Below are 15,486 nucleotides of genomic sequence, written 5' to 3'. Positions count from 1 at the left end.
AAGAGTAATTTTGAATGGATTGCAATCTTCATCACTGGAGGGAATGCCCACACCGATGAGACTATGGATCCATTTGTGTTTATAGTTCCCTCACATAAGGGGGGAGAGAGGAGTTAGATTTGTAAGTTTCACATGCAAGTTTGAGGACTGGATTCACGAAGATTTTTTTTTTTTTAAACTTTGAACTAGGGAAAATGAGTAGGGTTGGGCTTCAAATGTCATTTTCTTGTCATCTTTGAAGGAGATCCGGATTGGTCTCTAGTTGGCACCAGCTGTGTCAGAAGGGAGGAGGGTTGTGGGTACAAAGCCTCTGGTTCTGGGGCCCTCTGAGGGCTGGATGCAGTCTCAGGAATTACAGTGGCTGTACCCCAAGCCCGGGGAACGTTCCATCCGATCCTGCCTCCCTTCCCCTCCCTCGCCCAGTCCCGGCTCCCAAGGCATTCTTCTTTTCTCTAGTGCTTCCCTCTTCCTCCTTTTGCTCTCGCGCACCCCCTAGGGAGAACGAGCCCCATTTGGGGGTTGGATGCAGATGCACCAACACACACCAAATCACGCACACACACTCGCACCCACAATCACGCTGTGGCGCGCACAGACACACACTCACACACATACACACTATCACGTGAACGTGACAGCCACGCTCTCCCAGCGGCAGGAGGCAGCAGCAGCAGAGGAGGCAGCGGCAGCAGCAACGGCAACGGCCGCAGCAACGGTAGAGGCGGCAGCAGCCCCAGCAGCAGCAGAGGCAGAGGCGGCAGCAGCAGCAACAGCAGCAACAGCAGCAACAGCAGCAACAGCAGCAGCAATAGCAGCAGCAATAGCAATAACAGCTACTGCTGCAGCCAGGAGGAAGCGAGCGCGAGCCTGAGATAGAGCCTGAGTCCGAGCCTGAGCCCGAGCCCGAGCTAGAGTGTCAGGCGGTGGCTGCTGCGAGCGGGAGTCGGGAGCCGACGCCAGGACAGTGCCGAGCCCGGCGGCGCCTTGGGCTGGGGGGGAGGGTTAGGGAGGGGGACGGCTAGCCTTGGAAGTCACCTGAGGGTGCAACCTTCCCTCCCGGTTTGCCACCGAGAAGACCTACGGACAGAGGGAGGCCGACATGGCGGGGCTCCACTGAAGGAAGCCGTCAGGGAGGAGAGGAGGGGGGGAGAGAAGAAGAAAAAAAATCCCTGCATTTCCTCCTCCTCCTCCTCCTCCTCCTCCTCCTCCTGCTCCCACACACCATCCCTTCTGCTGTGACTCCTCGTCCTCCCCCGGCGTCCTCCTCCTCTATGCATTGCTAAAACGGCGCAAGGACTGCATCAGGAGGAAAAAAAATCTCTTGCAAACAAAGAGAGAAAGAGGGAGCGAGCGAGGGTGGGGGGTGGAAATCTCCTAGGCGAGTATGGCGGACCGCAGCTTGGAAAGCATGTCTTTGCCCCTGGAGGTGAGAGCCCGTTTGGCCGAGCTGGAGCTGGAACTATCGGAAGGTAAATGCAATGAATGCAATGGCCCTCCTCCCTCCCCTCATTCCTTTCCCGACTTCTCTTCTTTTTGCCTAGGGAAAAAGAAAATGACATTTTCCCCTTTGCCTTCTTCCTCCAATCTCCCTCCCGCTCACTCCGTGCGACTTGTTCCAGGGCATCTTGTGAGGATTGGCAGTTACTGGAAAGTGACATTTTCCAGAGTGTGTATGTGTTGGGTTTTTTTGGGTGGGGGGTCTGAGAAGGAGGAGGGTTGGGGGGCGAAAAGGGCTGAGGTCTTTTCTCCTCCCCTTCCCCACACCCATAGTTTTCAGTTGGGGGTTTAGCGCAGTTTCAGGGTCTCCTTTGGTCTGTTGAATTTTGCTTCTGCAGTTATGTTCTGTAGGTGTAAATGGATTGGAGGAATCTGTCAAAAGAGCGAGAAATGAGAAGCAAAGACACACACACACAAAGATTCCCGATAACGTTTGGTTCTTGGGTGACTGACCTCGAGAATGGACTGTCTTTCTGCTGGTTTCGGGTCACGGTGTCACAGTCTTTTGAAAATATTTTGTGGTGGTGTGTATGTACAATTCCTGATGGCGTATAGCACCCACACACCACCTCTCCTCCTCCTCCCCCCAGTTCTCTACCTTTTCAGTGGCTGTTCTTTCTTCTGACTAATTTCCACCTCTCCTTGCTGCCTCCTGCCACAGTGGTGGTGGAGGAAGGGAGGAGATCGAAGAAGAGGCTTTGGCCGCAGTTTTTGCTTCTCCAGCTTTGTATGTTTCATTACGGAAGACGGAAAAATCTTTGGGGCTGGGCTTGCAGGGACTTTTGTCCTGCCAAGGAAATACTATTTTAGTGAAATCCACGTTATCCCCTGAAGTTAACGTCTGTGCATTCCTGGCAGCATGATGTGATCTGCAGTTCTATTCCTTAAAAGATCATTTGATTAAAGAAATTACTTTGTGCTGTGACTGGAGTTTTAGATTTGATGTCTTAGGATGTTTCCGGGCTGCCTGGTTCCGGGCAATAGTTGCTGGATAAAGTACTACTAATTTTTTTTTTTTAATGTGAGAAATATGGCAAAACCTTAGAGCATCTGTCTCCAAACCAAGCTTCAGATTTTGCTCTCTGAATGGCATATTTAGAAGGTGTCAGGTTTTTTAATGATAATAATGTCTTGGGATATTTTTAAAACAACCGATTGCTTGTAATGGTACAAATAGTGCTCATATATTATGAGTATTAGATGGGGTTTGCAGTGTCTAGTTCACTTTCTCAAAAAAGTTCAGAAGTGTTAATATGAAAATATACATTTTTTCTGAGTAATCAAAACTGTCCCACTTCTGGAAGGACATGTCCAAGAAGAAGAAAAAATAAAGACCAGATTTATCTTTGGAATAAGAATACTTCAGAGTATTTAAGTTTTTTTTTTTTTTGGTAACGGTTTTATGAGGGCTTCCAGCCAGAAAATGAATTCACTCATGCCAATTTTCATCAGCAGGGAGGAGCTGATGTTGACATTATATTTTCCTTTTTAACACTTTCAGGATGAAGGGTCCGATAAACTATAGGAAGACTGTGAATGTTCGAACTTGTCTTTTCAGAGCTCCACTGACTATTTTCCTTCTCATATTTAAAATCTGATTTACTAAAGTGCATATTTAACCAGCCTCCTAAAAAGAAAGTAAGAGTATTTCCTAGACTATAATGTGCTGAGTAGTCAATATTAGGATTATTTGGAGAAGCAATTGTGAATACTGAGTGCTATTATAACAGTCACTAGAATTTGAAGACTTTTTGTCCAGGATATAAAGTCAACCATGCAGTTGCCAGAGATAAATTTAATGGGATGGTGATTGAAGTATGTGAAGTATACTCTGATCACTGGCATAACACTTTATTAAAAAAAATCTGTATGTCAATTTATTTTTGTACAGGCTGATATGGTTAATTTTGTTCTCCTTCTGTCTCTGCCTTTTTTTAAAATCTCTCATCCTGACCTTTGTCTCTTTTTATCTTTTGATTGGCCTAAAGTATATGTTTATTCAGTAAGTCAACAGGACCTATTTATTATGGCTCTGTTTTTTATCATTAATATAGACAGATATCTCTATTTTCCCCATTTCCCCCCAGTGAAGGCATTTAAGTCTCATGTGTAGCATCCATAGCCTGCTTGATGCCCTTTGCTTCCTTCCTTTTGTGTATTAGTTAGTTCAGAGATTATTAGGGAATTATTATTAGGAAATGAATGATTTATAGGCTGTGTATACATTAGATTAATTCCTTGGAAGTAGTATTTGGTTTTCAGGCATTCCTGCTGTTAGATGGAAAAATCTCCAGCCCTGCTCCTCAAGATCATTATCGAGGTCTTCTAATACCTAATCATAGCAAAGTTGTTTAAGGGATGGCAAAAGTCAGATGAAGGAAACCAAATTGTGCTCAACTCAACTTACCCTGCTGAGATTTTTTAAAGGGTCCTTTATAGCATAGTTATATAAGGGGTGTGTACACATGCATGTATATAAATGTTTAAAGCCTTATTATTATTTTTCCTCTATGAACTCAGCCAAGGCCTGGCTTAAAGATTTGAGAAGAGTAAATTCAAAGGCCTGCTGCTTAGATGCTGTTCTCTTTAGCCACACCTACATGCAGGAAAGACCATGTCCATCAGGTGTGTCATCTTAGAACATGAAAGATGACCATATTTATGGTGGCTTTATAGGGAGTTCTTTAAGGCCATTAGGAATTGCATATATCCCCTCCCCAAAGCTCATAGATCAGTTTGAATGACTTAAATGATATGAACCAACTTGTTTTCCAGGATAGCTTGGAGGTAATCAAAGAATGGATTAGAACAAAAGTCCCAATTTTGCTAAAAGCAGATGGTACTTAAAAGCCTCCTATATAGTACATTGAACTTCTGCTAGTGTGTTCCTGAGCGTGTACTTAAATTTCATGTTGTCCAAGATTAAGTTACATTTTCATTTTTATCTTTAGACAAGATTTTTTGGCAGAGAAGTTTTTAAAACTTTATTTTTATATTTGGTTGAAGTGTCAAAACCCTGGAAAACAATTGTAGAATCACCCATACGCAGAACTGGACAAGAGAATCTAGAGAAAAGGAATTCCTTTTAAGCAGATGACATGAATATACTTATTTTTAGCAGGATGCTTTAAAAATTGTGGTGAAGTCTCATTCTCTGTTTCTAGGCTCCAGGATCCAGTTATGGTCTGGCTATTGGTCTGCATTGTTCATTTGGTGTTGTCGTGAACTCTAATGTAGTCTGCATTTATTGGGTCATTGTTTGGCGGGCTGTTGTAGATTAATTTCTTGGCTGGAGTGCTCAGGTCCTTCCCAGCCCCTCTTTCTTGTCTGTGTCTGTTACTACACTGCTTCAGTACTTCCCTCTCACTGGGGAAAGCCAGGCCCTTCTCACACAGTAGAACAATGTTGTCAGCAAAATACAAGAGCATTCTGTGGGGACCTGGGGCTGGCAGCCTCTCCTGTGGACACTAAAAGCATCACATCTGCATGTCTGGATATATCCACTGGTTTGGGGCCAGGGATCTTGGTCTGTTAGTGTCCTTGGGACTGAATGTGAGACAGACTGATTAAACCATACTGTTGAGAATGCCAAGCTGAGTAGAATTTTTTCATTTTTCTGTATCTGTTTTTCAGGATTCTTTCTTCTTTTGAAAATGATTTTTTTTAATTTGGAAATGTTATTAATTGCTTGGATTTGGTTTAAGAATTCCTATTTCCATCTTTATTTCTTCCTCCTCACCAACACAACCTATAGCTTCTCCTAAACATTCAACAAACTAAATACTTTGTCACACCCCCAGCTTATTGAAGCTCTTAGTTATTGGTTAGAAACTGATTAAAGTGCATCTGATTAAACTCATTCCTCTTCTAACTAATCTAGGTTTCTTTTTGCTTATTTCCTTCCACATGATAATATATTGTATAACAAGGAAAATCATGATAGAATTCATAACCCTTATAGAAGAAAAATTCTAGTACACAAGATAGAGTATACATAAAATATATATAAAATATCTTCTTGTGAAAATGTAAAAATACATTGTATTCTCAAAAACAAAAGTTTGATACATTGTTCAGTTCAGCCTATGATGCGTATACTAATTTGAAAGAATTATTGGACCTCTATAATAATGTTAATTTTTAATAAAGGATTCTTTTTAAAATGTTAAATTGATTCTTTTAAAAAATTGCTGTTATTTATCAGTGACCACCTTTATCCCAGAACTCCTTCTGTTATAGCAAATAAAAGTAGATGGGCATAGCAGACAACACAGGTATGATCTAATGATATATGCTTCTTTCTCTACCTGTGGGCACCTTTCTCTCAGAGAAGGGAGGCATGCTTTGCATTCAGTACTGTGAAATCAGAAGTGATTGCTGCTTTGATGATCATTCTGATGTCTCTCCATGTTGTTTTCTTTGCATTATTATGGGCATTGTGTGAATTAGTGTTATTGGATTTGGATTCTGCTGAAACATATTAAAATAGTTTGAGATAATATATGAAAAACTTTTGGGTTTTTGCAAAAGATGAATGCAATCCTTTTATTGGAGGAACAGGAAATGCTACAAAAACCAATGCTGTAAACTCAACCAAAGTTATTGACCTACTCTAATGTGAATTGTTAGAAATAAAGTAATTTCATCCATTGTTAGTTGGGAAGTTCAGTAACCCATGTGACAACTGTTAGATTGCTTCTAGGATCAGCAGTGTTCCTTAATAGACCTCTAAATTTACAGTTTTCCTAGGAGAGTGTAAGAATTGCATGGAGAAGAAGGTGGAGGATTCATGCAGATATTAGCTCCTCTTTGTTGGTCAAGATGCTAGGAAGGCCAATTCATTTATAACATTAAGCCTTCAGCACACAGGTGACAGAGATTTTTTTTAAAGAGCATTTATGTTATTATCACAGGGCAGTAGTTAGAGATGAAAATTCAGAGAGGCTATTAGTGCTTCTTGCTGTCTTTTGGTGAACATTGAGAGACGCTTTCCCACTATTTAAACATCAGGACCACTTCACAACCTCATACTTGGAGTTGTCTGTATAATATTTTTCTGGAAATGTCATTACCTAGTTTTTATCAGGGAAAGGGAATCATCTACTTTCTGGAAAAAAATTACTTTGAAAAAAATTTTTTCCAGAGAAGCATCTAATTAATGATTTAAAAAAAATCTGGATTGAAAGTGAGTTAGTAGAAACACCTATATCTATCTTCCTTAGGAGATGACAGTTGTTAGATGGAGTAAACCCACTTCCAGTGGGAGGACTTTGGTAATACTTGTTACTGGAACTTGTTTACTTTGTTAGTTTTGTGGGAAAAAATGTCATGCAATAACAAATCTGTCAGGTGTTATACTCAGTGAGTTAGCCAATATAATTTATTGTAATATGTAAGATTTAATTATAAATCTAATCATTATGACCTATCTGTAACATCTTCACTTTTTTTCTTATATTTGTTATAGGTTTCAGTACTGTACTGAAACATTAAGTTTTATAGTATTTTTTTGTTACAATTCAGGGAAGAAGATGATGGTAAGATAACCTTCTGTTTTCTAAACTCCCTTTTAAGATAACCTTCTGTTTTCTAAACTCCCTTTTCTTTTTCCCAATGGCTTGATTCTTCACTTTTTTTTAGAATTGATTTTCCTAAGTTGCAAATTATGCAATGAAACATTGTAGTTTTCTCTTCCCACCCCCCACCCCTTTCAAATGTATAGAGTATTGAAAAATCTTGGGTTTAGTGTCACATACCATTAACTAAGTTGGAGCTTCAAATCATAGTACATATTCAAATGCAGATCTTAAACCTATGGCTCAGTAAACCCTATTTGGGGTTCAGGCACCCTATAGAAATCTTAAAAAGAACCTTCAGTGATTCTAGCTAACTTTGAACACTTGTCCTTACACTTGAAACAAAGGAGATCATTTTTATTGGCACTTGAAAAACAGCATTTTCTCTTGCCTACTGTAAAAGTCACATTTTGAAGGTCCCTGATTAACACACATACATAGACACACAGACACACACAGTTTCCTCCTGTGTTGACAGACCAGACTTGCTTTGGGCTCCACATTCACTTTTCTTGCATGTGCACTTTCAGACATCCCATCTATCATCATTTCCTTATATGCTATTTAACTATAATATACTTTCTTCTTCCTTCAATCTTTCTTGTTCTTGTTGCTCTTCCTCCTCCTCCTCCTCTTCGCATCTCTGGTCTTGTCTCAATATCTTCATGTTTCTCTGTGTCTCTTGATGTTTCTATGTCTGATCCCTTTTGGGTTTGCTCCTGTGAGTTGTCCTCTGTCCCTAACTGGCTGACTGACTCTGCCTAAAACTGTCTTTCCCATGTCCACAGTCTCTTCCTATTGCCTCCTTGTGCTCCAGCTATCAGTGGTTCTTTTTGTCCTTTACTGTCTGTTCCTGAGTTTCTCTGTCCCCCCTTGTTTTTGCATTTCTCTGACCAGTTTCTTTGCTATTTCCCCCTAGTTTGCATCTTATTTTGAACTTGGAGTAGGTGCACAGCATGAAGTACTGAACAGGTGACTCTGAATTTTTAGAAAGCTTTGGACCATGGTGTTCACTTTAGCAATGTTGGACACATTTGGTACTTGATTTTGCCCTCTTTGCAGCATTTCCTGCTATATAAGTTTAACTATATCTTGCTCTTGTTTGACACTTCTTACTAAAATACTAACTTAATAGGGCTGCATGACTTGTCTCCCTTAATTTATGTTACTACCTTTATAGAAAATTCCAGTTTTGAAATAATAATAGGAATCACAGCTAGCATTTAAATAGTACTTGCTGTGTGCCAGGCACTGTGCTAAGTGCTTTATAGATATGATTTCTACTCTCTTTCCAAGCTAATTCATATAACACTTCCTTCATGAAACTTTCCCTAATTCTCTTTGCCCAGTCTCTCAAACCTATGAACTCTTAGAATATTTTGTTTATATACCACATGCCTTATAAGTCTCATCTTCCCTCCTCAACCATGAGTGTCTTAGGGGCAAGGAATGTGTCCTTTTCATCTCTGAACTCCCTTTGCATATAAGAAATACTTAACAACTAATACATAAATGAGTGAAAGGATAAGAAATATGCTATGCCTCTCTTCTATTTCTTCTATAAGATTATTGGATATTCCATAAAGGAACAAAAACATTTCTCCCCCAAACAGTGATTATGTAAGTTAATTCTTTCAGCACATTTATTCAGTAACTGCTGTATGCAAAGCACTGGGTGGCTTGCCAAGAAGAATAACCCATAGTCACTTACCTCAAGGCCCTCACAGTCTTTTGGGGGATAGAAGACATATGCAGGAAGAGTTCTAACAATTGAAACCTCAATGTAGTTATAACTTCACCCTTGACCTTCTCAAAGCCAGCCATGTCAGTGAGATATTCCTTCAAGCAACTTAAATTACCTGTCCATTATGTACTACCATCCAACATAGTGCTTTTAAGGACAGATAGTGTATGTGCATTCATAGGAGCATTTTAGTATTTCATTATGGAAATGGTTTGGAATTGGGAAAGAAATCTTACAAGGTCCATTTATCCCATATAGATTGTGTGTGTGTGTGTGTGTGTGTGTGTGTGTGTGTGTGTTTGTGTGTGTGTTTGTGTTTCTTATAATAGAAAAATAGCATGACAAAGTGGGTACGCAGAGCGCTGGATTAGCAGTCAAGGAGACTAGAATTAGAATGACTAATGTGTGACTCTCATCAAATCATTTTACTTTTCTTAGGCTCAGCTTCTTTAGTCTGTGAAATGAGGTTGTTTGTGAGGATCAAATAATAAATTAAAAAATGAGGATCAAATACACACATATATATACACACACACTCACACATACACACACACGGCAGTATTTATACTGTACATATTTGTACCATGTATATTATGTGCATGTACATGCACATATGTAGAACATTTCAAGATGTATATGTAAGTATATATAAGATTTGCACATCTTAAAATGTTCTTCAAAGAATCATGAAGGTGACCCTTTGGCATCTCTTGTATAAATGTTAACTACAATGACTATTATAATTGTGATAATTAATTTAATACTGGTGACATTTGGGTTATATCATTAAACAGGACTAATGAATCATACATAGACCATAAGATCACAGACTTAGAATTGGAAGGTATTGAAAGGGTCATTTAGTCTAATGGTATCAAACAAATAGAAAGGCAAAGGGCAGTAAACCATACATCCCTGCCAGCCCCATACTGATTTAGGAAAACCGCATATTAATATTGTTTATGTTCTACTCTATTTTTATTTATTTTGTTTAGTATTTCCCAATTATGCTTTTTTTCCCCAACCCTTACCTTTCATCTTAGAATTAATATTGTGTGTGTATTGGTTTCAAGGCAGAAGAGTAGGAATGGTTACACAATGGGGGGTTAAGTGACTTTTCCAGAGTCATACAGCCAGGAAGTGTCTGAGGGCATATTTGAACCCAGGACCTCCCATCTTTAGGCCTGGCTTTCAATATACTGAGGCATTTAGTTGCTCCTTAGTCTGGCTTTTTAAAACATTTAAAATTTTTAATTGTATGCTTATTTTTTTTAAATTCTGTGTTGGGGTTTGTCTACTCTGTTAAATACTGTGTTTGTAGGCAAGTGCGTTGGCATAGTGGATAGAATCACCAGACTTGGAGTCAGGTTTAAATCTGGTCTTGGACATTTACTATCTCTGTGGCTCTGGGCAAGGTATTTACCTTTCTCATTCTCAGTTCCTTCAAAATAAGGATGGTGATAGCACCTAACATAAAGTGTTCTTTTGATGTTCAGATGAAAATATATGTAAAGCATTTGCCACCCTTAAAGCTATGATGATGAAGATTTCATTGTATTCCAGAGTCCTTCTGTGCATAGTCTGGCTTATTTCATTATTTTTGGTTAATGGTGATGAAGACAGATCTGACTACAACTGCAGGGAATGTTCAGTTCTCCAGGGGGCTGGGAGCTTTAGGTGGGATAGGATGAGACTAGAGATGTGAGAGTACCACTTGATGCATTCTGGGCTGAGTAAGTTGAAAGATGCCATCCTTTTGCAGACAATGATTTGCTTTTTTACCTTTGGGCATCTGAAAGTGTAAACTGGGTTTACTGTCTGTTCCTAATGAATTATGAAGGGAAAGAGTTCCTTGTTCAGGTTCTTTGTTGAAAAGTATATAAATCAGATAGACAAAATAAAGCCCTTCAAGCTTGGGTTCTAAGTGAATTCTATGATTGATAATAGATTCAATAGACTTTGCCCCATCCAGAATACTGGCTTCAAATCACTTTTCTTATCAGATTGGAAAACTTTCTGTGATGTAATTAAAAGTCTCAGTGTTCACTGCCCTTAGCTTTGTGAATATGCATTAAGATTCCTGAAACCATTCACAATGGCACCTGGAGGACTGACTTATAAGATCTCAATAGAGACATTTTATTCTTGTAACTGACTAGACTCATCACTTTAGTCATGCAATTACTTTGATTTTTTTTCTTTTCAGAATAGGGCTAGAGTTTGAATTTACCCAATTAATTAGTAGAGTTAGCATAGTTTTAAACATAGTCTTAGCTGAAAACTTTGTACATAGAATGATAGTATCTTTTACCTTTTTATTTTTATAACACTTCCATCTTAGAATCAATACTGTGTATTGGTTCCAAGACCGAAGAGTGGTAAGGGCTATGCAATGGGGGTTAAGTGACTTACCCAGGGTCACACAGCTATTAAGTGTCTGAGGCCTCTAGTCCTGGCTTTCAATCCACTGAGCTACCCAGCTGCCTCCTTTTACTTTTTTTAATATGTCTTTTGTTCAAGTCCTTAGCATTCACTTCTTTCCCTAAAATCTCCATGCATGTTCTTTCTTTTGGGTATCAGATATTTTAAAAGATTGATTTAAAGTTCACCTTTTTTGGAAAGAAGTTTGTGATAACATTGGTATAATTAGTGTTGTGAATCAGGGTTAAGTTTAGAGATCATTGTTTGCTTTCCATTAGGTTAGGAAAATGTATGTTGCTGAAGGAATCTTAGGCAACTCTTAACTTTCTCCCTCTAGGCTTCATTTATTATGAAGAGAGAGACATTTCTTAGAACTTAGGTTTGGAAGGAATCCCAGGGGTCTATCCATATCTAAACAGGAACCTCCTTTATTCTATTTTTGACAAGTCGTTTTCCAGCCCCCTCTTGAATACCTCCAGTCAGGGAGAACTCAGTACATTTCAAAGCAGCCCTCTCCACTTTTGATCAGCCCTAATTCCGGGAGGGGGGGGGGGATAGAGAGAGAGACGGAGATCTGTCAGGCAACTGATATCCTTTTCTCTTTAGTTTTCCACAATTACTTCTACCTCTGCCCTCTGGGGCCAAGGGGAATAAGTCTATCCTTTCATACGATAGCCTTTCAAGTACATGAAGATAGCTATTATGACATCCACAAGTTGTCTTTTCTCTAGGCTAAACATTCCCAGTTTTTTCAACCGACTGTGATGCCAAAGCTTTTTGTTGTCTTGTTTGCCCTCCCTTGGATGTGCTCCACTTTATCAGTGTCCTCCCTAGAATCTGGGACCTAGAAGTGAATGTAGTATTCCAGTTGTGGTCTGAGCAGACGGAGTACAGTGGGATCATGACCTTCCTTGTTCTGAATGCCAACTTCTATGAATGCAGCCAAAAATGGAACTCTTTTGGTTGCCACGTCACACGACTGACTTATAATTGAATATGTGGAGAACCTCAGGAACAATTCAGGGTAGTTTTCCAAGCTTGGGCAGGCAGTCTGTGTACCTGGCAAGTGCCAAGATAAGTGGCCCACATTCAGAGAGAGGATTGGCTCCCTGCTTTCGATGCCCCTCCTCCACCTGCTTGCTGTTCCTTTATATTAGTTATCTCATTGCTGCCTGCTGTCAGATTTCCTCATTTTCTCGGTATTAGAGGGGAAGCTTTCGATTCTCATTCACTTCCTCTGTTCACATCTGGTTTTCTTTCTCAAACTTTGGAACTCTAAGGCCTGCCTTCCTCAAACAATGAAAAGTATGGGGAGCTATCCCTCCCTCATATGCTGCAGTTCATCTCATTTCCACAAAGCCTTTGTTAGGTACCTTCTGTGTAGCAGACAGAGCACTCTGGCAGTCAGTCTCAGGGAAGTGGAAGACACTGGGGTCTATTTGGGGAAAATGATATTTTCCCAAGTTTGCCCCCAAATAAAAATAGCAACTTTACACGTGTTCCAGTTTATGGCACAACTTTGGAAGCAATTCTTATTGGTAGTATGATACCTAGAAGTTACATTTTATATTGCCAGTAGACAATGGTTAGCATTTGAGGGCAGGCAGGTTGTGCAGTGGATGGAGGAGCCCTGAGCATTGAGGAGAGAAGATCTGAGTTCAAATGTGAATTCAGACACTTACTAGCTGTATGATGCTGGGCAAGTCATGTAACCTCTGCATGCCTATTTCTTCAACTGTACAATAGGGACAATAAGGGCAGTATTGTTGTGAGTATCAAATGAGGTAATATTTGTAAAGTCCTCAGCATAGTGCCCAGCACATAGTAGGTGCTATATAGATGCTTATGACCTTCCCCATCCTCTTGTTAGAACTACAATATGCTAATGGAAAACCTTAACATATTCTTTTTACATTTCTTGTTTGCAGTTGCTCTCAGACCATAGTGTTGCCCAAAGAATAACATCAGACATTTTACTTTACCAAATGTTTTAAGAGTAACAAGATTTATTTAAAGATAATGAAGGGGGGGACAGCAGGTTTCAGTGTGTAAAGTGGATGACACATACAACTTGTGGTACCAAGATGAGTTTGTGGATGATTTTTTCATTCAAAGATACTTCCTTGTTCTAACTTGAATTTTTTTGTTTTTGGTTTCTACTTGAAAGGATTTTTGGTCCTTCCTTAAAAAGTACATGTTTTGGAGTCTAAAGGAGGTGGTAGTTTTAGAGTTTGGGAGCATACTTTGTGTTTTTCCTGTGTATATGTGTGCTTATGTGTGTATGTTTTCTGAGAACTTTCATTCAGTTATTCATTCATCCATCCATCCATGGCACATTTATTGAAGACTTGCTGTGTACTAGGCATTTTGCTGGGCTGACTGTATGTCTAAGAACCTCATGTTGTTTTTAGCAACATCTGGCAGAGCTCCCTCCTCCTTCCCACTTAGCTATCCCCTCAGGTGCTCCCCATCCATCTCCAACAGGGAAATGGGAGGAGGCAATCAACTCACACATTTCAGACATGACTTTGCAGGTGTCTAGAAAAAAAGATAAAAACTCAACTTGTAGTTAGGCTTTCATACCCTTTGAAGGTTGTCTATGCCTTTGTCTTTACTTGGTCTGAAGTTCTCCCTTTTATCTCTCTCTGATTCCAGAACCATAAAATAATGATGCCATTGCTGCTAGAGAGTGCATGTCTCTTTATTTCTCTATGACTCCACTCATTCAATATTCTTGCAACTTTTCAAATCAAAATACTCCTCTATGGCTCCCACTTTGCTTTATGTATTATTTTCTCCTTTTAGAGATAAGATCTTTGATGAGAGGGACTGCCTTCAAAGTCCTACTTTGGAATTTGTATCTCTAGTATTTAACGCAGCACTTGGCATTTAGTGAGGACTTAATAAATATTTTTCATTCATTCATTTGTTTACTCATTTATCTGGCTTATTAGTTTATGGATGAGAGCTCTGTCCTCATTGTGTATGTAGGGATTGTCCTTAAACTGGAAAAGCATTAGACCAGAGTGCATGTGTGCACCCTGGCAGTGGCTTGTCAACTGATGACTAGTCTATTGGGAGAGCTTGCAGTGGATATCAGTTCTCATTACTAACTACCCTTGGAACTGGCATGTAGTTTATGAACACTGACTGTTAGCTGATAGTCTGGTACATGTCTGAAGCTCTTCCTCTAGCCCCAAGAAATCTTTATCCTGTATGGAGTAGAGACAGTCCCAGAGCAGAGCACATTAGAATAGGCACCTTCCTTTGGTTGCCCTACCTGCTACAATTCCCCGACCCTCAACTGAGCAGGTTTCTGAAGTATCTGGAGTCCAAGAATGACTGACTGCTTCTGTCTTCCCTTGCCAGCTATCTCCTTACCTCCACTTTCTTGGGCCATATTTTATGATCACCTGTGGTAAGCATAAATTTACAAAACTATTAAATCACAGGTGAAAATGACATTCTAGGCTGTGCCTAGGCTAACAATCACTGAACACTGTGGCAGCTGGACTTCTAGTTTTAGCATGACTGGGCTTTGAACACCCCGTCTGTTTCTATTTACTGTAGAGATTTTAATGGGAACTTAATAGCTATCAAGATTCAATAATAATTCAATGATGTAAGGTGCTTTTAATTTTTTTATGACTAGATCAATTTAGCTTTATTTTTTCAAAAAAATCTTCAAAATCAAAATCAACAAAATAGCAACTGAGGAATATCTGTTGAAAATCAAAAGAAGTCATGCTTGGATTGAAGTGAAATGCTTATATTAAAACTTTGTCATTAGTTATTCACATTAGTAAAACTTTATTGTTTCTGAATAGAAGGAGGATATTGTACTGAATGAGAAAGTACTCAGTGCATATATGAAATGATATGTTATGTGCCTTAATGGGAAAGGTCCCACTTTGCAAACAAGCATATTTCCTGTATTGGTCTTAGCATACAGCCTTGGTCAACATGTGCTAGGCCAAGCAAATAAAGGCCTGAGTGATTTTTTTTTCCTATTATGGGTTAAGGCTTGAGGATTTTTTGGCTCTTAATTAACTTCAATAAAACACTATTATGAATATAATGAGTGGGCTTTGTTTTTCTTTTTTCTTGACAAATGGTTATAAATTATTATTTGGTCATATGCTAGTAAAATACTTATAATTTATTTTAGTACTTCTCTGTAGGAGAGAAGGTAGCCCATTTCTGAATCTATTGAGGCATATTTCTTCTTGTAATTTTTATAGATCAGTC

At 39.4% G+C, this 15,486-nt stretch overlaps 1 protein-coding gene across 5 annotated transcripts in view; it reads left to right on the top strand.

The window, feature by feature from the left end:
- Positions 1-265: 265 nt before the first annotated feature.
- DIP2C (disco interacting protein 2 homolog C) overlaps positions 266-15,486 on the top strand; it is a 634,433-nt gene continuing 619,212 nt past the window's right edge. For 3 of the 5 annotated variants that reach the window (XM_007504698.3, XM_007504697.3, XM_007504696.3), the window contains exon 1: positions 266-1,469. In XM_007504698.3, the coding sequence (XP_007504760.1) occupies positions 1,385-1,469 (85 nt within the window). In that variant the 5' untranslated portion in view covers positions 266-1,384. The remainder of the gene's footprint in view (positions 1,470-15,486) is intronic. The other 2 variants (XM_007504700.3, XM_007504699.3) reach the window with 2 other exon arrangements.

This window comes from Monodelphis domestica, chromosome 5, assembly GCF_027887165.1.
Source record: "Monodelphis domestica isolate mMonDom1 chromosome 5, mMonDom1.pri, whole genome shotgun sequence".
NCBI lineage: Eukaryota > Metazoa > Chordata > Mammalia > Didelphimorphia > Didelphidae > Monodelphis > Monodelphis domestica.
The sequence above is the reverse complement of the archived record's forward strand: the minus strand, read 5'-3'. Positions and strand labels throughout refer to the sequence as shown.